This window comes from Limanda limanda, chromosome 20, assembly GCF_963576545.1.
Source record: "Limanda limanda chromosome 20, fLimLim1.1, whole genome shotgun sequence".
Classification (NCBI taxonomy): Eukaryota; Metazoa; Chordata; class Actinopteri; order Pleuronectiformes; family Pleuronectidae; genus Limanda; species Limanda limanda.
In genome coordinates this window covers 20,629,263-20,653,408 of record NC_083655.1, presented here as the reverse complement: position 1 = coordinate 20,653,408, position 24,146 = coordinate 20,629,263, and the positions used below count along the sequence as shown (strand labels likewise).

Here is a 24,146-nt window from a genome sequence, read left to right as displayed (position 1 = left end):
GGCTGGTACATGTGCTTCCTCTAGAACTTTGTTTTAACTTCTACCACTCACAATAATTGAGCTGGAGTTCTCTGTTAAAAGACCAAAGCTGCATCCAGCACTACAAGGATCATTAGCATAACGTGCAGAAGGTTATGAAAACAGACAAATGAGGCCATTTATGCATTTGCTAGAAGGTGTGAGAGCAAATAAATAGATCAGAGATTGTCAGGAGAACAGAGGCCCATCAAGACTGATTAGAAAATAGGCATCTACCAGCAGAGAAGAGCAAGACATCAGAGGAATAGATTGTGTCAGTTGGCAGGGTGGGAAATGCATCAAGAAAACACACCTCTTTGTCCTGTGAATTAGAACCATCAGAGGGCTCAATCTGGTTTATTAGAGCTTGTTTGTCAAGTGGCTCCTAAATGGAGTTTGGCTTCCTTCCCACCCTGGGACTGAGCTAGTTTCAGGAGTGAGCGGAACGGACAGAAGAGAGGAGAGACAGAGGAGTAGAACGCAGAGCTACAGAAGAGTTTTATTAGACATGCTACAGAGATAATGCAGTGTACACGAGAGACCATGAGAAGGAAAACTCAAAAAGCAGGAAACCAAGTCGCACCACCCCTTGTTAGAAAACAATTCATCCTTTAATTGTGCCTCAGAACTATACCAAATCTTACACGATGAACTGTATAAAATCAGACCTGGAGGAAAAAATATACATGACTATTATTTCTGAGAAAACATCTCAAGTCTAGAGGACTTCTTGTATCAAAAGAAAAAAGTGGGATTTATCTTGACACGTGACTTTTTCTTCTTCCTGAAATGCAACATTTCTTTGTTGTGAAATGCTAGTTTTTTAATGATTTAAAGGAACGCTAAAGGCACAGAAACTTTGGTCCAACCGAGTAGCCCTCGCTAGTAAACTGTCACATGACAATGAAATCACAGTGGACTCATCTTCTATCTGCTTCCACAGCATGCAACACTTTCTGATGCCAGATCCTATTGTCAATATACACGCTTAGAAAAACCATGGTCACTGACAATTACACCTCACTGATGTGGAAAAAGCAGGAAAGGCTTCAAAAACACAGATTAAGAAATACTCAGCCATGAGCTACATTAAGATGGTTCATCTTGAGTGTGAGCTGTGAAGTCCAAACTGCGGGAAAAATATCTTAGACCGAGCATACTTGTGGAATAATGCAGGGGTTTTCAAAGTGGGAGGATGGCCATCCCATGGGGGAGGATACGTGAATGGAAGTGAAAATGCATGATTTAAGTTATTACATTAACAAAAGGAGATCATTACTTTGTTCAATATCCTTAGCGAGATAGTTATTACAAAGTTGTCTTTGAAGGAGAAACCTAAGCCAGTAGACTTAGGTGTGGTATGCAGGCGTTGTTTCTTTTGGCTGAGGAGACTCACTCTCAGACTTTGAAAATCCCTGGAATAATGGAATTCAAGTTAAACTGCCTGTAGCAGGCTGCTGTAAAAACTCTGAAGTGTTGCCTCAGGTACATTCCTCTCTTCTGCTTCTAAACTAAAACAAAAAACGTTATGAATCTAAAACTCTGACACAAAACAAAAAAGCTTGGCCTGTTGGTAGCATAGCTTTAAAAAACTGCAATAACGTCTACGTAAAAAACAGCTTGCATTCACACCAACCCCCAAAAATAATATGCAATACCAATGTGCCTCAAAAGCAAAGGAGGGTGTTAATGAAGATGTCCATCAAACAGTTGATAATGTCAAGTAAGGCACATGAGTACTGAATCGTTTAACTAAATCAAGAATTAAACATTAATCTACACCAAACTATCATACAGGGGGACAATCAATCATGTCAATATTCTGACATAAAAATACAGAGGTACAGTTAATAGCTGGGATGATCCAGTATTTGAAACACACTTAATTGTTCTCTTTTTAGAAAAGGATGCATGTCAGAGGTTCCAGTGTCTCTCAAGGAATGACAGGATCAACAAAACCCCAACAACAAAACTATTTCAATAATGTGCCCCTCCCCCCCAATGTCCAGACAGTCTGAAAGATTTCTGACCGGCTCAGAGACGGTGAACCACTCTGCTTTCAGCAGTTTGTGAGTCACTCTCTCAAATGGTGGATTTGGAGAAGGACACTCTCAGGTGCTGGTTGCCTCCCATGTTGTAGTTGTGAAGGTCAATCAAAGCCTGGATGGCCTCCTCCACTGTTGACATCTGAATCAAAGACATTTTACGATCCCTGCAAAACGGGACAGAATGATTGAGAACTACAGGAAACAAACCTTGTGAGGGGAAAACACCACATTTCTTCAAACTCAAGCTAGAATCTGAAATTGTTCCAAGATAGCACATTATGTGCAGGCGGTAAAGGGATGGTGATGCATTATGTGACTTCTACTTACTGGAAAAACTTGAATGCTTTCACAGTGCCTCCAGCGTTGGAGAAGAGCAGTCGCAGGTCATCCTCCGTCACATCTTGTCTGTTAAAATGAAGATTGCATTCAGATTCCAGTAGGAGGAAGTTCAAATATGTCATGACACACTCATATCCCTTTTCCACCAAAGTTGACCGAGTGCTAGTGCGAGTTCTGGGCTGCTGCCGGTTCAGAGATGGTTCAACCTGCAAACCTTTTAACAACCACTCTTCCATGGGATAGAGCCGCCTTAGAGCCAAGTCATTGAGTGCCTCAAATGTATAAATGAACCCACGAACTGGCACTTTATATTAAATTATATATATCCATTCATTCATCGAATGCTTGCTGGCTCTCTTTTCTGGCGCCTGCTGACACATACACGACATTGACTTAGCTGATATCTCTGACCCGCTACAGTTTTAACCTTAATTTTTTTTAATTACCACAACATTATCAACACTTCTTTTCTCAAATGAGTAAAATCTTTCTTTACAGCAAATTCATTCTTCCTCAAAAACGGCAACAGAATTTCTATGACACTTGGTGAATATATGTAAAATGGGCCACAAAGGAAGCCAGTACATTTGCTTTGATTGGCGGAGGCATGTGCTTTTTACCGAGCGCCATTCTAGTTTTGCTATGTTTAAACGTATGCCTCTCTCCAAAATCCAGGTTCTTCATGACAAACAAAAACAAAGCCACTATTGTCAAATACTTTGTCTGGTGCTGTTTCATCACATTCATCTGTACAAGGAGCCGGCAGGGCTTTCAAGGAGGATATGGAGTAGCGATGGGAATAACAGCTCTTTGAAGGGAGACGGATCTCTGTTCCTTTATCTTGCCATTGCGCGATTAAAAAAATGCTGTAGTTCCCTAGTGGACCTGTATTAACAACACCCTCCACCTCTGGGTGGTATGAGGGATATTCAGGACACTGCTTCCTCCAGCCACCTCTCTACAGATCTGAGTGATCCTGTGCTGACTGCAGTGGTACTTACGGGATGTTAGAGAGGTGGAGGGTAGCAGAGGGCGGAAAGATGTTCTGGAAGTTTTTGGATCCCGGTTTCTTAAAGCGATGGAGTGGAGAATTGGCAAAGTCCTTGGTCAGGCCCTGGTCATCCAGGCCATCACGGGGCAGCGCCACCGTCTGATGCTTGGACAGGGTCACTCGGATGATCTTCCCATACACCTTCTGACCGTTCAGGTGGCTCATTGCTTTAAAAATGTCAAAGAAAAGGTAAATGAAGACGAAGCTGTTAATATGTTTTTGTGTTTATATCATAAGATTCTGGACCAGTCCTGTTACAGATACCTGAGGCCCATAGGCCGAAAAGCTACATATTGTGCTGTTGCAGTGAAAAGCTTTGTACACATTCACTTAGCTGGTTCCACTGGGTGATGACAACTCTGAATGAGTGAATTTGGTTGGATATGACATCCTCTTACCTAGCTGGGCCTGGTTGGCGTCTGACATCTGAATGAGAGCGCTGTCCTTCTTATTGTAGAGTATTTTTACCCTCTGGACATCACCATACACTCCTGCATTAAAGCCGCAGGCATAAGGAGAGGAGGTGAGGTGGAGAGAGAGCAGACAGTTAGACTTCTCAAAACATTTTGTACTGGAGACAAGGACATTTCAAGACTAGAAGCAAAGAAGAGAGAATAGAATGCACACAAGAAATTTAAAGAAGACTTCAGAGTGAGAGGTGTGTAGAAAGAACAGGTAAAGAAGGAGAAGAGACACCCTCTAAACAGATAAGTTATCAAGCTGTATCAGATGGCTTTAAATAAAATCATCATGCAAAAATAATGACTTAACCGTGCATTAACGAATAACTTTATCATGAAGATTAGGGCAAAGAAATAAACATTAACCCAAACCAACAAACAGGGGGCAACAAGGTATTACAAATTACCAGGCTACTGTGTGCAAATAAATGTAAATAGGGTTGTAACAATAATCATAATAATAATGACAAATGTGTCAAAGATAGAATGGAAATAGAGCAAAAAAGAGGTGGTAGATGAGAGAGAGAGAACCAGAGAGAGAGAGAGAGAGAGAGAGAGAGAGAGAGAGAGAGAGAGAGAGAGAGAGAGAGAGAGAGAGAGAGAGAGAGAGAGAGAGAGAGAAGAGAGAGAGAGAGCGAGAGAGAGAGCTAACGATAACATACCGAAGAGGGTAAACAGACTTTGGGGCGTAACCATCTTTAGAGGGAGAGAAGAGCAACAAGCAGCGTGAGACAGGTAGAGAGGTAGAAGAGTCGGAGCGGAGCGGAGGTAGATATGGACAGATCGATCCAGAACGGAGGTAGGTAGGAGGAATGGTGGTTTTTGTTTCCCCCCCGGAGAGTGATGGAGGTGGTGGGTCATGGAGGAGGGGAGCAGGCGGGCAGAAGAGGAGTCATGTGAGGGGGGGGGGGTTTGAGGGGGGCAGGGATACCGTGGGAGGACGAGGGTGTGATTCGAGGGCGTTAAAAAAATTACACCCAGCCCCCAGCACAGGGAGGGAGGGGCAGGACGAATGGAGGGGAGAAGGGGGAGGAAAGAGGGGAGATGGATAGGAAGGCAAATGCAAAAAATGGGGTAAAAAATAAAAAAAATTAAAAAGTGAGGAGGGGGGGAGGGACAAAAAATAAAATATAGGTCAGTACACTGGAATAATGCAGGTAGTTTGGTCAGATAATGGCTTAGATCAATGTTTTCTTTAGTCAAAATACAGCAAATAACTTGCGCCAAATGTAGGTCACCCTGGACAAGCATGGGGTAAAGGTACATTCAGTCAAAATCATAATAAAAATCAGCAATAAAGTCATAACCATGGGATAAAAACAACATGCAGCAGGGTAAGAAATCTGAAGATCTCCAATCTTTCAGCGAGGGAGAATGGTACAAGAACATGAAAAGCTGAGGGGGGGAAATTAGGTCCGAGACCATGCAGTTTTTGTTGTTAATTTTTGTTCTGCAGTAAAATTGGGCATGCAAGAGTTGATGTGAAGGCCACTTGACTTATAGGTGGTGTTCACACAAGTCAGAGAAGCTAAAAGAAAGCTTAAGCACAGTATCTTAACACGACCTGTGTTAAGATACTGTGGGTTGAGTTTGAATGTATGAGATACTGTCAAAGGCTCCAGGATGACACATTCATTCACAGCCAGAGAATAGACTTATGAGGAAAAGAGGCAGATACATTAGGAGACAGATTAGATGCTATATAATTCACAGTTCTAAAAAAAATAAAAAAGAATACGCATAGGAAAAGGGAGGAAAGACAGTGAGCAAGCATTTCAGAGAGGCAGGTATTTGTTCCCAAATGTGAGACACGGGTTAAGAGATCACAAAATGATTTCATATGAGCTTTCATATGAGCTGAGGAGAGATGATGAGAGCTTAGAGAGAAAAAGAGAAGAGAGACAGTTAGCCGAGTTAGACACAGTTTGACAAGAGAAAGGAAGGGCAGAACATCGGAGGAGAGAGGGGAGGGCTTTGGGTGTTGTGACAGAAACAACAAATCCCCCTCTCTTACGAGGACATAGAGAGTCCTGACCAAAAAGGAACAAAAGCAACAGGAAGGCCCTGGTCATGTAAAGGACACTAGAAAATACAGCAAAGGAAAGGTTAGACAAAAATTCTTGCTTCATATAAAACTAACTGGAAAAAAACTAGAGGTCCAGTCCATCTCTTTGTTAAAAGGAGTGGAACATAGGTCAGAGCAGTTCAGTGATTAGTGACTATTATACAACAGCACACAAACTCACAGCTCTTCAAAAATCTCTCCAGGTCAATGACAGAACATAAGATTTTCTAGGGACATGGACGAAATATTATCTGCCCGACAAGAAAAGGGACATTTTGGAAATAGGTGAAGAAAGCCACCCTCTCATTCTCACATAATCTCAATAAAGAGATGTTGCTCTCTGCTCTGATATTTATTTATACTCAACTTAAAACTAAACCTAAAGATGGAATTGCACAAATGTGCCAAAATATCCCGATTAGTTTAACAGATCCATGTTGAGTTATCAGGTCAAATAAGAACAGAATCCCACCATTCTTAAAGGACCTGAATGGCAGACACAAGACAATGAAAATGGAAATGGTAGCACAGAAGAGCAATGGCTATAACCAGCAAATAAATGAATCAAAACAGAGGAATGAAGGTGGTAGGAAGGAGTGGTGGAGTTCAAGCCTTATATGCTCCATCTGACTGGTGTGTTTGGATGTGTGTTACTGACCTCCTCGTTGAGGTTGCTGACCAGCAGGACCCCGCTGGACCCTGTCTGTCCAGCCAGGGCCACCCTCCCTGCAGCTGCAGCAGCCGCTGCTGCAGCGCTCAGAGGGCTCAGGGCTCCTGACAGGAAACAGACACAAAAATCATGGAATGGAGAGCAGCACTTCCACTAAACCACTAAATTACATCACAAACTATAAGAGCTTTTATTTGATTTATTATTTAATTTGTAATGTTTTCAATTAGGACTGAACTCGAACAGCAGCCACTACTTAATTCAATTAAGTAAAGTATTTAAAAGCTATACTGTGTTTACAAATTATTCAAACCTGGCCAATGACAAGCCAAATGATGTACTTCATACCATGCCAAATCTAATCAAATTTCATGGTCACAACCATAAGTTAAAACAATAATAAATATAAAAAAAGGAAAAAATATAAAAGTTGTAATCTACCTGGGATCTTACCGAGGAGAGAATTGGAATCTTTACTATACGCAGCGACCACCGTGGAGTCGAGGCTGGGCTGTCCGTCCCCAGCGGGAAGCTCAGGTCGTGTGTAGTCACGACTCTTATCATTGTTGTACTTGACATTTAGGTTAACCAACTTGGAGAAGTCGATACGCAGTGTGCAGCACGAGTTGTATATGTTCTGACCATCCAATGCCTGGCGGGGGGAAAAAAAACAAAACATAATTTTCCCAATGTTTACCAGTTACATCTGGACTGTAGTTGATAAGTAACAAAGCTGCATAACATGACCAGTGGGAGCGCAAGGTATATAATGTCTCACCAGTTTTGCTTGCTGTGCGTTAACAGGATCACTGAACTGTAGAAGGGCCTGGAATTGATTGTTCTTGGTAAATGTGATTATCTTCATAACTGTGCCAAACTTGGAGAAAATCTGCAGACAAAAAGAAAATAAAAACTTTCACAATGAATATTCTTGAACATGCGAGAAAGGTCAGAAAAAGGATTGCTTACCTGTTGCAGCACATCCAGCGTTACTGGGTAGAACATGTTGTCGATGATGATGCGCAGCACGGGACTGGAGGCTGCTGCCAGAGCCTCCTGAACGTCTGAGCTCGGTGAGCCACCAGATTGGACTGCTGACACTGCCTGCAGCACTGCCTGGGTCCGCTGTTAATGCACAGACAACATAACAAGCACTGACAACTTTGTCCACACTGGTAATAAGACATATATAACATCACAATCATTTGAGTTTCAGATCTCCACATTTCTAGTAAGTAACTTGTAAGGCAGCCGAAAACAGTACTGCTCAGCCACACAAAAATGAGGCACGAGTAACAGTCAATTATTAGTCAATTAACAGATTAGTCAATCTAAAAGAAAATGATTGGGTTACTATGCAACTATGTACAAGTTCAGTTTTCAAGCTAAAATCCCCATTCTATGGCTATAGTTTTCATAGCTATTACATTATGGCTAGCTGAATATCTTTGACTTTTTGCTACTTGAAGACATCACTTTGATTGTCTTCAATTCTGGAACGTTATTATGTTAATTTTTCTTTTTAATCACACAGAAGAAATAACTCATCGATTATTCAGGAACTATTTTTAGCAGATTAATGAATGAAGAAAAGAATCATCAGTTGGAGCCCTACCTGATTTCCAGCATCGGTTTTGAGTTCCTTGTGATTGGAGTACTGAATAAAGATGGGGATATTGCGGATATGAGGAGTTACTGTGGTGTAGTAGTTAATCATAGTGATGGCTGCCTCCTCTGTCCCCATCTCCAGGAATGCCTGGAAGTAGAGAAAACAAGCAATTCACCAACATAGTAACCAATAAACAAGTAACTTATCTGTATATGATCAGTAACAGTGATCACCTAAAAAACACTACACCCGTTGTTGATAATCGTCAACTAATTGAGATAAGAAGATAAAAAAACTGACTTAACACCTAATGCATCGGGATGCAGGCGTGAATGACCCTGCATCGATGCGGAGACAGACAGACACTCATTGTTACGCTACGCTCACTGTTTTAGAGATATCAAGCCACTGCATAATTATAATCACAGCTGATTCAGGACAGACACACAGTTCTGGTCGTCTTTTACCGTGTAAGAGTCTCCTGTCAGAAATTTTATCAGACCAGCACAGACCGACCAGTCATAAACATAGAGATCCGGCCTGTGTCGATCAATCGATCAGGAGTAGCAGACGCTCTTTTAGAACAAAGTAGGTGTATTTGACAGATAACTGGGGGACAAATGCCAAGTGTGTCCTACTGGCCACCTCAGCAGGCTGATAATGGGCTGTAGGCTGGCTTTTGTTCGAGCTGTGTGTATGTTTCAGATGCTGTTTGAGATAACGGGACTGTGTCCAAACACATGTGTGGTACAGCAAGATGTCAACTGACACATGGTTCTCGACAGGTCAAGATAACTAAAATATGACCACTGTCCTCCAAGGAATGAACAATACTATCATATAGATTTTTAAACATTGTACGCCACCTGCCTTGGCTCAGCCTCAATGAATTTATCGATATTAGGGCTGGGCAACGATTAAAAGTTTTAATCGCGATTAATCGCATGATTTCCCCGATTAATCACGATTAATCGCATTTGTATACGCAAAATCCAATAATGAATTAAAAAGTAGTGTATAGCGCAATTTTATTTTCAATGTTCTGCCATATGAACGAAAGTGCCATAACATTTGTTGTGCAAACACTTTTAACATCAGCATTTAATACAGTAGCAGTTAAATAAAATATTCATTGTAAATCTCAACTTAACAATGTTATCAAAGCAAATACAAAATTAAAGGTCAATGCCACTGCCAGGGCATTAATGTTATCCTCTTCGTCATGAAAAATGTATACTCCTCCCTGCGTATAACGTAGTCTGCCGAAGCCTCGCTCCGCTCGCTGTTTCGTTGAGTGATTTACTGATATCAACTGTGTGTTTTGCATTTAGGTGATATTTTAGACTGGAAGTACTCCGGTGATAAGAAAATTCACCTTGGCAGTGGCTACAAAATACTTTGGTTCTGTCGACTCCGCCGTCTGGAAGAACTTTAAAATGAAAATGGCTCCGTACCCTTATCCATGGTTGTTTATCCGCCAATTATTTTCTTTTTTCCTGTTCCGCAGCAGTCAGCAACAGACTTTCACAAAATAAAAGCCTGACATTCACAATAAAACAATAAATAATCAAACCTGAGTTAATGCGAGATAAAATAATTAATCGAGTTAACTCATCACTTGAGTTAACTCGATTAAAACGAGTTAACTTGCCCAGCCCTAATCGTTATATGTTAAACTGATGCTCAGCAATTAATGAAACTCGAATCAACTATGAACTAAAAATAGGTATAAACAAGTAATGAAAGACTGTTTGGTAAGAAGTTCATCTTGCAGCAGGATAATGAGCTAAAACATTAGAAAAAGAGTACGAGAAAGCTGCTTCACATGAGCACCATTGTCAAGACCAGACCACATGGAACTGGTCTGTGACAAACTGGACAGAAGGAGAAGGGAAAGCAAACTGAAAGTGCAGAACTTCTGCAAAATTGGTGGGACAAACTTTGAACTTTGAAACCTTGAATACCACGAGTGTGTTTAGTCACTGAATGATTCGAACATTTAGACTGAACTCTGTTTCAAAGGGAACTTCCAGGGTTCCTAATTTTGTTTGTGTGATGGTTAATTTTCTCTAAATTCAGAAACACAGAAATGACATATATTTTAAGAGCTATAGAAGTTGAGGTTTGTTAAACTGTTGAGTCTTGTTATCCATGTCTCCCACTCACCTGGTTCTTTCCCTTTAGTGTGAGGATGTTGGTGACTTTGCCAAAAGGCAAGCCAAGGGCGATGACTTCTGTCTCTGAGGCCTCGTTGGGCAGCTTCCTGATGTGGAGCACACGAGATGGAGGGGCCTCCTCCACCCTGAGCTTTTTACTGTCACTGCCATTAGAAGCCCCATCTACAATACAAGTTAAACAAGCACAGATTAACTGCACTAATCCATACAATAATAGCCAGTTAAATATGGTTTTCCACACATGCAACTATCCAGCTACGTGACGTTAGGTTCAGCTAAGTTAGGTAAGAAAATTGTCAGTTATTTGCAGCATGCTCACGCTGTCATACCACGCAGAGTCAAGGCCGGCGCATGCTTCTGCGTTTTCACGGGAACGGAGACGCAAGAGCCCTTCCGGGCCCCTCACGGCCCTTCCTACGTCCTTACGTGCGTCGGCCAATTTTTCTAACTAGACGGCAAAGCCCCGCAAGCGTCACCCGGTCGCGAGGGCTGTGATGGGTCTGCTGACTACATCATTTCCGGAGTCGCATTTCCGGTTCATGCCCGGAAACCACGGAAGATTTAGAAGAACGAATATGGACCAGATAGAAGAGCACTTGGCAGAAGAGATCCGACACTATGTCCACTAGTATAACCCGTCACTAACCGGCGGATTTTTCCGCCAGAAAAAGGCTCTGCGGAGCCGCCGTGGCGATGTAAATAAATCGCTCTTCTTCGTGCAACACACGAAGAAGAGCCGACTTCGACAAAAAACATTACTGCGCATAGTGTTCTGGCAGGGAATTGCTTGGCAACACGCGCAACGGTTGGAGAACCATGAATGACAACGAGTCCTGCGTTACAGCTGCGTGCCTGCGGGCCCCTGACGACGCAGAAGCATGCGCCGGCCTTTAGACCTCATGTTTCAGTGGCAGTTCTGCGCATACTCATAAGTAGCATGCAATGCAGCTGTCTCTCGTGCAAGAACTTCTCTTGCACTCTTCAGTCTGTCTAATCTGCAGCACGAGAGCGATCTTCATGCGTGAGCACCCCCGCTACCACCGTAGACTTAATGAATTATGTGGGAAATGCTGCTGTATTATATGGAAGTGAGATTTTTTTTAAATTGCAGTATTTGAAAACTTTCAAGTGGCATCTATTGCACTTCTGTCCGTCCCGGGAGAGGGATCCCTCACATGTGGCTCTCTCTGAGGTTGTTAAGTTTTTCCCTTGTTAAAAGTTTTTTTGTTTTTGTTTTTCCTTACTCTTGTTGAGGGCTAAGGTCAGAGGATGTCACACCTTGTTAAAGCCCTAAGAGACCAATTGTGATTTGTGAATATGGGCTATACCAATAAAATGTGATTCATTGAACACTGATTTGGAAGTCAACTTCCATTGCAAAGGCCAAAGCTTCTGAACATTTGGTTCAGCCTGTAGACTGCTTATGAAGATGGATTTCATGATGGCTCTCCAAAATTGAAGCCAAAGTGTTTATTGGCTTCACTGTGGCTGCAGTATAGGTCATAAACATCCGCCAAACTAAAGAGTGAAAATACACAACAAATACACTTGTCAAATATGTGTGAAATGTGAGAGTTTGGTTTTAGTTTGTTATTTAATAATCTAACAACAGGGTGACCCATCATGATTGACAGCTGAGACTGATTCTGTCCCCACGTCTCTCTTCTCAACCCAACTCTTCGAGGCAGATTCGAGACCAAGTGTCTGGGTCTGTGGAAGGTTTCTTCCTGTTAAAAGGGAATTTCTACACTGTTTCCAAATGTTTGCTCATTGTAGGAGCTGTGGAGTTTAACTATAACATTGCAAGGTCTTGACATTGGCATGTTCAGTGTTTTGAGTTATGTGCGCTAGCATCAGCGAATGCAATTATGGAAGAGCTATGATCTCAATTCCCCCAATGTTGTAGTTTTTACCCAGTCTGAGTTTAAACGTGTCTGATGACACCATATTTGTGTGTGCGGAACGAAAGGGGAAGAGAGCGAGAGGAGCCAATAAATGCGTGCAACTATGAGGAAGATTTTATCATTATGATCATTATGTAGTGATTAGTGTTGATAATCTGGCAGTGGTTACAAACAAATGAATGTTTAAACGGTAGAAGGTCAGAGAGAGGTCAGCTGAGTTGGTGCATGTCTGCGTATCAGAGAGAGGTGTGCAAGTGGAATCAGGATTAACTGAATAAATATTATTTTACATAAGTGCCAGGTTGTAGGTTCATTTCCAAAGTAGAATGAATTTTGGAGGAGATAAACCATTATATCAGAAAAATAAAAAGACAAACCGCTTAAGCAACTGACAATGGAGTCACCCAATTTCCGACGGAACATATAATCCTTTATATTAATTTAACAGTGACCATTGAGAGTAGTAGATGATTTGGCTTTCTTCCTATTCATTTAGATAAGAGCCAGGTCTTGTTAGCCCTAAATAACTGCCCGGCGGCGTTGCCAAGATGGCCGATGTGTCGAGACTTGTGTATAAGAAATTGACTGGCAACCTGAGCGGAGGTAGGAGCTCTCTTTTTCTCTTTATAAATTTATTCCACAGCAAATTTGTGGTATGTTTCATGACAGCAATCAAGTGCCATTCCATATTAAATCTCCTATGAAAGAGTCTGACAATAAAACCCATTTACTGTTTCCATGACAGCTGGCTTTTCCCATTGCCAGCTTGCCATTGCACCACGAACTAGGGCTGCTCGATTATGGAAAAAATCATAATCACAATTATTTCGGACAATATCGAAATCATGATTATTCAAACGATTATTTATATGTTATTCTGAAGACTATGCTTTATTCTTTAAATGACTGTAACCGGAAGTACCAGTCACTTCCGGTTCCGGTAAAAACACCGATAACGGCTGCGTGTCTTATTCCTCCGTGAAACCAGGATATCGGTGCCCGGTTATTCAAACCCTTAATGATGGCAACCCTAACCCTCTCCATAAAAACACTTTGTAACTGAGAACTTTGAAATTTCCTCTCATTATTAAATGTCCCCATCTGCCCCCCCACTACAAGCACACAGACAGAGAGAGAAAGAGCGGGGTGGGGGATGGCTATGAGGACCATCATAATTTACCCCCGAACCCCGACATTGAACGGGTTACATACAACAACAAGCGGAGAAACGCGGGTCCGGTTTGAACAGCCGGGCGGCTACACCCTGGAGAACGGACGCTGCCGCTACATAGTGTGGCGCTCTTCGGATTCTTCGAATTCAAAGTGTTCCCATACAAGAAAAGTTTTTCTATCCCTTTTTGTCGATCGAACGGGACTGCCCTCCCTCTGCCATTTTCCACTCGCGCTGTTTTTTAAATACTGCCGGTCAACACACACACAACTCGCCTCCTTCACTTCACAGCTGCTTGAGAGTGAGTGCCAGTCAGCAGGGCCGTGTTGAATGCTTTGGGGGAAGGACTGAATTTCGCATGAGCATATCTTTCGAAAAAAAGCCAAATAATACTTTCAACTTGATTGTAGTAGTTTGGAGATCGTTTGACCCTATAATCGAAATCACGATTAAATTTCGATTAATTGAGCAGCCCTACCATGAACCATAAACGCATTTGATGACTGACTTGGTCGGACAGCACATCTTAAGGCCGGCGCATGCTTCTGCATTGGAGTCTGCGGCTTTTCACGCAGTTGTAACGCAGGACTCGTTGGCATTCATGGTTTTCCAAGCGTTGCGCGTGTGGCAAAACTATTCCCCGCCAGAACACTAGGCGGAGTAATGTTTTTTGTCGAAGTCGGCTCTTCTTCGTATGTGGCGCGAAGAAGAGTCATTTATTTACATCGCCACGGCGGCTCCTCATAGCCTTTTTCTAGCGGACAAATCCGCCAGTCAGTGACGGGTTATACTAGTGGTCATAGTTTCGGATCTCTTTTGCCAAAAGCTCTTCTATTTGGTCCATATTCGTTCTTCTAAATCTTCAGTGGTTTCCGCGACTCAGGAAATGTTGTAGTTAGCAGACCAATCACAGCCTTGCCGGCTACGTGACGCTTGCGGAGCTTTGCCGTCTAGTTAGAAAAATTGGGCGACGCACGTAAGAAGGGATACGTAAGCCCACAAGGGGCCCAGAAGGGCTCTTATGCTTGCGGGCCCCTGATAACGCAGAAGCATGCGCCGGCCTTTACAAACTACTTGTAAGAGACCATAAACCAGCCCTCAAGACAATTCATTGTAAAACATTTGTAAGCCGTCTTAACAGTGGAGTTAAATAACCAGAGATTTCCAGCAAACAGCCTACCACTATTTTCCTCACTGCAGTGGAAGAAAAGTCCTATTTCTAATTCCCTGTGTTTGATTATTGTAATTAGCAATATTCTAATACAAAATGTATTTTTCAATCAGATCCCATCAGCTGCAGTATATGCGAAACCCGTAGAACAGATACGGTGGTGGTAGCAGATTACCACACCACAATAATAATAAAAAAACCTGGGTAGTCTAATAAACCTGGAGACTGAATTATTCTCAATCTGTTTAAGCACCCAACTGCACAACAGGGCTCTGTCATTTTAACGCGTTTTAATATTTTGCATAGTGCATAATGGCAGATGTTGACTGCTCACATACTGTTCATATAGTACTCTAATTCATTTTGAAGTATATCGACACAAGACATACTGCCAAAGTCATTAAATAATATATTTTCAGTGAGGTGGTGGGCCTAACATCCCAACATCATCAAGTCATCTGGTTTTAAACCAAGAGGAAAAAGACACTGTGACAGACTAAATCCACAGACCAACTCTGGAGATTTCCCAGGAGGATATGTGCTGTTTTAAAAGCAAATTCTGGTCACAACAATAGAATTTAATTTTTTTGTTTTCGTCTAGTGAACGTATATTGAATAGCTTGATACCTTGCTATTTCTTCATGATTCCTTTCATGGAATGATGCTAAATTATGAACCAGTCTGACCTGGTCCAACTCAGAATCAGCTGCCATGCAATCAAACTCCAAGTCATGTGACTGCACACATGCACATTCATGTGGCAGACCTTTGTGTCATTACAGATTAAAGGTAACAATACATGTCTGGAGTGGAACAACTGTCTTTTTCTATGTTTAAGATCACCCATACAAATTAAGGGCACAGACTGGTGTAAGATACAACACTAATGTACTTTTATGTTGATGCTCATGTATTGAAGATTCACTATTGGACAAATTAGTAAGATACAAGTGACAATCATGGTTTCTTATGGTTTAAGACACTGACATAAAAGAGAAATGTGGCTGTTTGTGCCAGAGTAAAGATGAATGGAGCTTAATGAATGTGTCAAGTAATGAGTAATGGATTAGATCAACTTTACCAAGCCTCAACAGAGAATGACATGTTAACACATGTGGTCAAAATTATGAGGCCACACAGACACTGTGCACTAATGACAATTTCTTCATTAATATATTCACACTAATAGCTAATATTAACACTCTTCGTGATCAACACCTGACCTACTCATGTATAATGTGAAAGGCCATATGAAACTATCATAACAATGAACTGAATGAAAGATGTGGCCTCCATCTAAGACGATGGTTGATATTCTAAAGCTATCAAACACAGAGGCACCCTGAGCATCATTATCTCACTTTATTAGGTAGTTCCCTAGGGTGACATTAGCTTGGTTATGGCAGGAAGAAGCATTGGTAGACTGGGAATTTCATTTAGGCAACAATCTCCCAAAACCCCTCTGTATGCTTTAAACACTTTATTTTGATGGCAGAGTGTTTAATATTCTAACTTTACACGTCTTCTCTTTGTAGCGACGTGAACAGCTCCTTCAGTCATCTTTAATTCAGCTGTTTCCTTTGAGATGCTTCTGGTAATCTGAACCGTGCGGAGACATTAAAATGCAGTGCTATCCACCGAGTCTGTTCTAGTCACATGATGTAGTGTGTGTGTGGGTGCCCACCTACTTAGGAGCGTGATGTTATTCACACGCTAAAAAGCTCCCATGTGAGAACAGTTCAACTGACGCAGCCTGTTTCACTTTTCAAACACCTATTAATCCTTTGATTCCTCTTAATGGCATCCGTCACTACTGATCAAATGGCTTCATGAAAATTCTCTCAAACCCCTTCCTATTCATGGGTCGTTCGGAACGAACTCACCACTGCTACTGCTCATGCCAGAGTTGGGACTGTTGTACATACTCAGCTCATCTGATCCTCTCTGTGGAAGAAAAATCACAAAGACGGACAGTCAGACACAGTGTGAAATAATGGGGGAAAAACTATTTCCATTTTCCAGACAGGCCCTTAAAGACAACAATAAAGCAGAGCTCTCTGAAGACAGTTTAAATGAACAAAGGGAGGCTTGGAGAGTAGGTGGAAAGGGACATAAAGCAGTAGAAGAGTGGACTGGCTCCTCCTCTACTGGTGTGGGTTTAATCTTGCTGAATTTAAGATGTCAAGACGTGTCATTTCATCCTGAGCTATACTAGGTCCCAGAAGGCTCACTGGACCTGACCGGCGCCTTGTGGTCTTAAACCTGACTGATGGGATGACGAGGAACCTGGCTAGGGACCCATTACCCACACAACTTTATAATAGCTCCATACACCCTCTCCTTGTTTCTGTCTGACTGAATTTGAACCAATTGTTCTTCTGTCACTAACATTCTTTATGGTTACGATAAACTAGATGTTGTAGGCCCCTGCTACAGCAGCATGACACAAATAAATTGAAAGGGTAATAAAGTTGTCTGACTTAGGTCAAAATGTGAGCACGCAGTGCATGAGCTACAAGAAACCAAGACATGATTTCTCACCACGCAGCTGGTCACCCTCTCTGTTTTGTTTCTGACATTGAAATACTGATGAAATAAAAGGGGCAGCAAATACCACCAAATCAGGAATCAATATTTTACTGCTGTTGCGTTTCCCTTTTAGAGGGAACTTTAACTTTGTTCTGTACCGCCTAAAAGGCAACCTGAACAACAAATCTGGTTTTGTAGCCAAAACAATGCATTTACACAAGGAAACAGGTTTGTTCAGTGATCAGAAGGGACATAAACCCAGCCCATTTCATTAAAGCCACTCTAATGCTATGAAAGCTCAAAACAAATGTTTACAAGAAATCTGGTTGTTCCGGTGTTAACACAAGGTTGCAATGTTCAGGAAAGGAATTTAAATAGAAATGTGGTCTAATCCTCATGGCTTGTCTAAACATATTTATTTCATAGACATTAGCCATGTTTGAAAAGGTCTAAAACACAGCATTACCCTCGAGCTAAGCTCAAAATCCATGTTGGATTTTTTGTTCTCTTGCTTTGTAGAATGTAACTTAGATCTGATATAACCATTGGTCCACCAAATGAAGCCAAAAATTAGATCAATTCAGGTGTAGGAAAAAGAGAAGGCACAATGTAGGAGTAAAATAAAGTATCCTGCTTCTTCAAATGTTGAGGTTGTTTTTTCTAGTGATTTTTATTTGTAACTTATCTGTTGTTTATTTTATTCATTTAATCGAGACAAGTGTCAATATCTAAAATTCAGACCTGATGTTTTTGGCGACAGCTGTAGTTACTGGTGGTAATGACAAATGCAGTTTAGTGCTCAGAGAATTCGAGGAGCACCGTCATTCTGTGATCTGCACACGGCACAAGTGAGCCTGTGAACGGTAGGGTTGAGAACCGAAACTAAGACCAAATAACAATCCCATAAACCATGGGGTTTTAAACATTTTCAGATATTCGGTATTGTTTGTATGTCAGTAGGTGTCCTATAAATTCAATGTGTAAAAGTAAGCAGCTAAAAATGAAATGTTAAGTTTCTGTTCAATTATGTTAAAAATTTGACATTTTGCTACCACTATTTTTTTTTGCCCAAGGGGAATCGTCCAAGACTGAAAGATATAACTAACTATTAAGCAAATATTATGCAAGACAAAAAAACCAGCACAGCTAAAGGTCTGATGCCATTTAAAGGAGAAGATGGGCAGCATAACTCACCCAATGTTTTCACATTGCAAACAAGAAAGAAAGACATAAAAACAGATATCACTTCCCTCTTTGAGACCTTTACTGATACTACTTGAATGCAACATGTTGTCGAAACTCAAGCTATTTTTGTTTAACTGAAGCAGAATGGAAGTAAAAACATGACACTTGTATATTGAACATTTGAAAAAATAATGATAAAAGAGGACTCACCTTCACGCCAACTGCAACATCACTGATGCTGTAAGACAAGATATTTTCAATTATTCACAATGAATGGATTTTAAATGGGAAAACTATAAAATACACAAAATTAAGATAGGACACTATTTGAATGTCTTTGCAACAAAAATGTTAGTTTGTTGAGTGCCCATACAAGCACCTTAACATTATCAGTCCCACTAAGAACCCAAGGGGTTTCTTAATTTTATTACTTATTTTCCATAAGCCCTATTCATAATTTGCATTAACATTCATTTTGAGTGATCCAATCATAAGTGTAAAGCTCTAAATATGGTACTTCACACCTGATATTAGAATTTGTCAACAGTCACAGGTGATCATGGATCTCAGCTCTCTGCTGTTTACAAATTAACATGTCCATCATTGCCGTTTCAACAGTCCAAACACAACCCAACTGTAATAGGCGACTGTTGTCAATCTGTTGGTGCGTGTGTGCGAGAGAGAGGGAGAGATCAGGGGTGCAGCTCTATAATGAAGTCAGATTTGTATAATGGGAATGTTGTGGTGGTGGTGGCCACAAATTGATGCATTTATGGGAAACACTGACAATTGTAAAATTATTTTCGACTCATTATGAAACTCTTGGGTGTCAGAGGGTTCTGGGTGGGTTTGTGATATCATTGGGTTCCATCAAAAACATGTCCAAGGGGCACATACTCAAATAATGTTGAAGTCATGCTTCATTCAACACGAATGCATGACCATCCTTCATTCTTTGGACTGACACACCCTGGAGTACTGATCACAACATTTGCTGTGTCCAGATCAGTGTCATTCATTACCAACGGCACCTGTGGTGTTTCGCTAACGTTGGGTTGGAGAAGTGTGTGTTCACACGCACGCGTCATTATATCAGTACTGAGATCAAAGGCGTCATTAGAGACTGCAATGACGTTGGTTACAGCTAAAGCACCCGCTCGGTGAGCCAGAGCTACGTTAGCTACAACACAAAGGGTCAACAACACTGTGTGTTCGTTAGCATGGCGGCTAGCTCAACGTCACTAGCCGCTTCGTTAGCACGCAGCTGTCAGATACGATTTTGGCGAATGAAAGCAGAGTGGCGACTATCAACACGTATCCCCTCTTACGTCACTCTGCACGCTAATTTATTCTATTAAGGATGCGTTGCGGCGCAAATAACGAGACAGACACAGGGCGTCAGCTAAGTTATGCTAACATGCTAAGCAGTTCCCTGAAGAGAGCGCGTGGCTATGGAAACCTCGCACCCGCACACTCGTCCTCGTTCCTACTGAACGACGCATTCACACGGTCGCGGGCACTCGGTGCTTCCTCTGCAGCGGCAGGAAGGTAACGGCGCTGATCAAAACATTACCCGTCCATTTCTGTAGAGCTTTCACAGCGCGTCCGCTTCCCGTCCTGTGTTCTCTTCCAGTTTACACCTACACTGCGCGCGCACCACACACACAGACAACACAGGCACGCACACGAGAGCAAAATGGAGGCTCGACGATGCAGTGTCGGAAATTACCGACAATTTCCGAGGCCTTTGAACGAACGCGGTGGTGATCGAGCAACAGCGACCGATCGACACGTGTAGGGTATCAGCTGTTTGTTGAGTGGATGTTCACCATTGCAACCGCTGTGTTGGTTTGTAATGGAAATACGGTGTCATCCCTTTGTTTGGGACACATACGACACAAGCCTCCATTCATCAGTACATCCAAAAACATCTCCTATATTTCTTGGAAAATTTCCCCCGATCTAAATATGCACATTTTAAGATGTTTGGATATTGGATAACAGTAGCTTCCATCTGCAGCAACGGTTTTGTAGTTCTATTTTTTCACCTTGCATCAAGCGAATAGTGCCATTAACACACAGCATATCAATTTTAAACGATATGTGGGTCATTGACATGACGCCTATATTTTCTGTCCGACTGCATTTTCTTCTATTTAAAAAAGGTTTAAATACATGAAGAAATACCATATATATATGTAGTACCTGTCCAGTATATGTACACACTTTAAATTTCCCAAAAAATTGTTATTTTAATGTTTCTATTTTTTTTAAGTGTCAAAATATCATTTGGTGCGACCGTCCGGTCATGACTGCTGTTGTTAAAACTTCTTTGAAATTACTCAAAATCTATTCAAATAAATTTTCTGCCATATTTGCTATGATTTCCAAAGTCTTTGGTAGTCGTGTACAAAATTGCAAAGCATTTGCATCTATATTTCCATCATAGTATACAAACCATCTTTGTCGGTTGATATCCATTTTATGAAACATCATGTGGTGTGACCATAAAGAAATTACCAATATGGGACTTTGATGTTGAAATCCATTCAAAGACAGGAAGTTGCATCATAAACCATGTTGCCAAGGACCCATAGAAGCAGCAACAGGGTTCAAACTCTCTCAAATTTGGAAAAAATAAAACTTTTTCACAGCTGGTATGTAGTTGCCACATTTGAAAAGTTATTTCTAAAAATATATATTTTGATTATAAATTTCATAGTGACCTTTTATGCTGATTATGCTCAGTATTATTTGGAAAATATTTCAATGCAATTGGAGTATTTTTCTTCTAATATTTTCGGAAACAACGGTTTATGTAAAAAAAAAAAATACAATAATACCAAGACCTGTATTAAATTTAAAGTGAAATATTATCATTTCTGTGGCCGAAATATGAATTACTGTAGCTATGCTTAAATGAATGGTATTTTTTAACATTTTTTTTAAATTTTATTCACTTTACCGGAAGAATAAGTCTGTTAAATACATGTAATAAGGGGACGGTGACATCATAGAACAAAAATATGGGATCATTATTTTCAAAAACTCAAAAGAAATGCAACTACTTTGTTACTAATGACTTTATAATATTGAGAAATTATAAAAAAATGTAAACATATTAATGAAATTTATTAATTTTAAGATAAATAACAGTCGCACCACAAGACATTTTTTAAAGCCACGGCCAATTCATCTAGATGAAAATACGTTTAAATCAAAAAATTTGAAATTTTTAAATGATTTTATGTGTACACAACATTCCCAATGTCTGAATAATTGTAATAGTTTTTCTTTTTTTGTATTTTAAAATTGGCCTGTTGAAAATATTTAAACGTCATTGAACCATAAATTATATTATATATGGTATAAATGATCAAATATGCATCCCATACTTTTGCGTTTCCTGCTGTTCTCCTGGACTTTCAATTTCCTTGATGTGTTCAGTGTTACCGTGGCTCCTTAAAATATCTTAAATTAAAATCAACGAAATTAAGGTTTTAAATTGTCTTAAATTTACCTGAATTGGCTGCAAAGTATTACATTTGCACGCGATGCATTTAATGCTGAGGATAAAATTGTCATGCACAGTACCCTACAATAAAAACGTCTTTAAAAATTTAGCTGTAAGACAGTGCCAGTTTTATGTTTGTCATCGCAAAACACAGATGGATGTTAAGTACTCATCTGAGCACAACACAGCGCCACACAATTCCAAGTCTTGCTAATCAGTGGTCAGCTATGGAACTGCAATGAGCCCTGTAATGCCTGACAGTAATATCTCTCCATGTTAGTTGTCGTTTGTGTCCTGTCTGTTTGTGTACCCCACTGAACACAAACAACTGAAAATGTAAGATAGAAGGTTCAATGGTCTGTATTTATCCATTCACACACACATTTAAACAGTGCATCTATGGGCTGCACTCTTTTTTTTCTTGGGGACCATTCGGTGTTCAGTATCTTGACCAAGGACACTTCTGCATGGAGGAGGACCACCCTCCCCCCTCAGCCACAGCCGCTGAGAAGCAGTGATGTTTCAGTTATATTCCTTTAGGCGACACTGTAGATTAAGAGTAGGCACCGATACACGGGAGAAAGAGATCTGCCTGTTGCACTCAAGAATATGTCAACTAGCTAGTATTGTACATAATTCTCTTTCTCACAAGTAATGGGTTGTAAAATAAGACGAACATGCATCAGATGTTTTAAAGCAGCGGTGTGAAATTTATGACAGGTGTTTTATAGTGAATACATACTGTACAGGTCATTTTTGACCCACGTGTAAAATTGATGTAGAAATACAAAAGAAAAACTGTTTTCTGATAATCAAAAACAAGATATTTATTGAATACCTGGAATATCAAATGATAAAATACATTGATCTCAAAGCTATAGAGCCCGTATTCATTTCAAAAGCCATAGGAAATGAACGCAGGGCATTTTCGACCCATGTGGTGCATTAGAAGGGGTTTGCAAAATGTGTGTTTCAAAGGCTTGATATACAGTCTATGATTATTGCAGCTTTAAAGTGTCTGAAGGACATAAGGTGTTCTCAGGGTATAAAGGGCATTTTACACTGCAGCATGTGTTTATCTTTATTATCTATATAAAATCATTTCATTCACATTGATTTACTTAATGTCGCCTGGTCATTTAGAATGTTACAAAAATGTCGTTTAACATCATGAAAAACATAGGAGAGCCATACACAATAACAGAATAAGACGAGGGGCTGTTCATTTTGTCCATTCAGATGACTTTTTCGCTGGGCAGTAAGAGACTCCTTCGAGCAAGAGGAAAGAGAAAAACAGGACGGTGTTTGCATAATGATTAATCTTGACAGACATACGTCATGCTCCTGGGTTCCTGACAACGTCACACCCTGGGTGAAATTAACGCCTAACTGCTTATCTTAAAGGACCTGGGATTTAATTAAAAATGACATTTCCCCAAAGACTTGCGCTTCTGAAGCTGCCATGTTGAAATTAGCTGATGAGGGGCCCTCTGAGCCAAAGGGAAATAAGCAAACTGTCAAACACTCAGCAAATCACTGCCGTTTATCAGTCCTGCACGCTGCTCAGGAAATAACAGTGGACTGACATCCTGCTCGGTGCCCACTGCACCACTGATACAAGTCATATTGTTATTAACAAGAGGGAAGGGGATGAAAAAAACAAGTCTGTCAAATGTGATACGGAGACAAACAATGTGTCTGGGCTAAATACGGGAATAGGTTGCTGAAATGAGCTCTTGACTCAGCACAGACATATTTTAACCCTGACAAAGGAATACTTACTGTGGCCCTGAGAGCTCGATTCACTGTAACTTAAGAAAACACATGCAAGCAGTCAACAACAAAAGAACGAAAACATCTTCATCAGTTTGACAGGGAATTTGCTGGAAAGTAACACAAAACAGCCAAACAGTACTCACAACACATCAACATTTCCTCATGTTGAGAAAGCAGTGTACGATTTTGTGTTATATCAAGAGGCAATGATTTTTATACGTTTATTTAAAGTAAAGCCAACATAATATATTTTACATTGTAATTACGCTGTGTCTCAGTTTGCAAACACTTGCAATTTTGAATGTTTGTTCACACTAACAAGCATGGACACAAGCAGTGCACTTTAAGTATCTGGATGGTACATTCAAAGTCAAAATGTTAAGTCTTTGATACGTAATGGCAGCAGAGAGACACAAACATATTTTTCATATGAGTGATAATGGCAGCACCAGACAAAA

General features: G+C 40.7%; 1 protein-coding gene across 3 annotated transcripts; it reads right to left on the bottom strand.

Annotated features, from left to right (window-relative positions):
• Positions 1–492: 492 nt before the first annotated feature.
• Positions 493–20,032, bottom strand: LOC133026758 (polypyrimidine tract-binding protein 2-like). 3 transcript variants are annotated; one of them, XM_061093703.1, is made up of 14 exons: positions 19,972–20,032; positions 18,609–18,636; positions 16,568–16,628; positions 10,428–10,600; positions 8,268–8,408; positions 7,622–7,777; positions 7,431–7,541; positions 7,094–7,304; positions 6,641–6,756; positions 4,580–4,613; positions 3,855–3,947; positions 3,407–3,623; positions 2,394–2,471; positions 493–2,230 (listed from the first exon to the last, which is right to left on the bottom strand). In XM_061093703.1, exons 1-14 carry the CDS (start codon positions 19,977–19,979, stop codon positions 2,101–2,103), a joined length of 1,557 nt encoding a protein of 518 aa, XP_060949686.1. In that variant the 5' UTR covers positions 19,980–20,032; the 3' UTR covers positions 493–2,100. The 3 variants fall into 3 exon arrangements, with proteins under 3 accessions (XP_060949686.1, XP_060949687.1, XP_060949688.1); XM_061093704.1 differs by having other exon boundaries at positions 7,106–7,304; XM_061093705.1 differs by having other exon boundaries at positions 16,610–16,628.
• Positions 20,033–24,146: the final 4,114 nt, after the last annotated feature.

Bases quoted from the DNA above. Each gene is read 5' to 3' on its own strand.
- LOC133026758 (XM_061093703.1), bottom strand. The intron at 8,409-10,427 runs GTGAGTGGGAGA...CTCTACTTCCAG, and splicing joins CACTAAAGGGAAAGAACCAG to GCATTCCTGGAGATGGGGAC. The intron at 7,542-7,621 runs GTAAGCAATCCT...TTTTGTCTGCAG, and splicing joins CGCTGGATGTGCTGCAACAG to ATTTTCTCCAAGTTTGGCAC.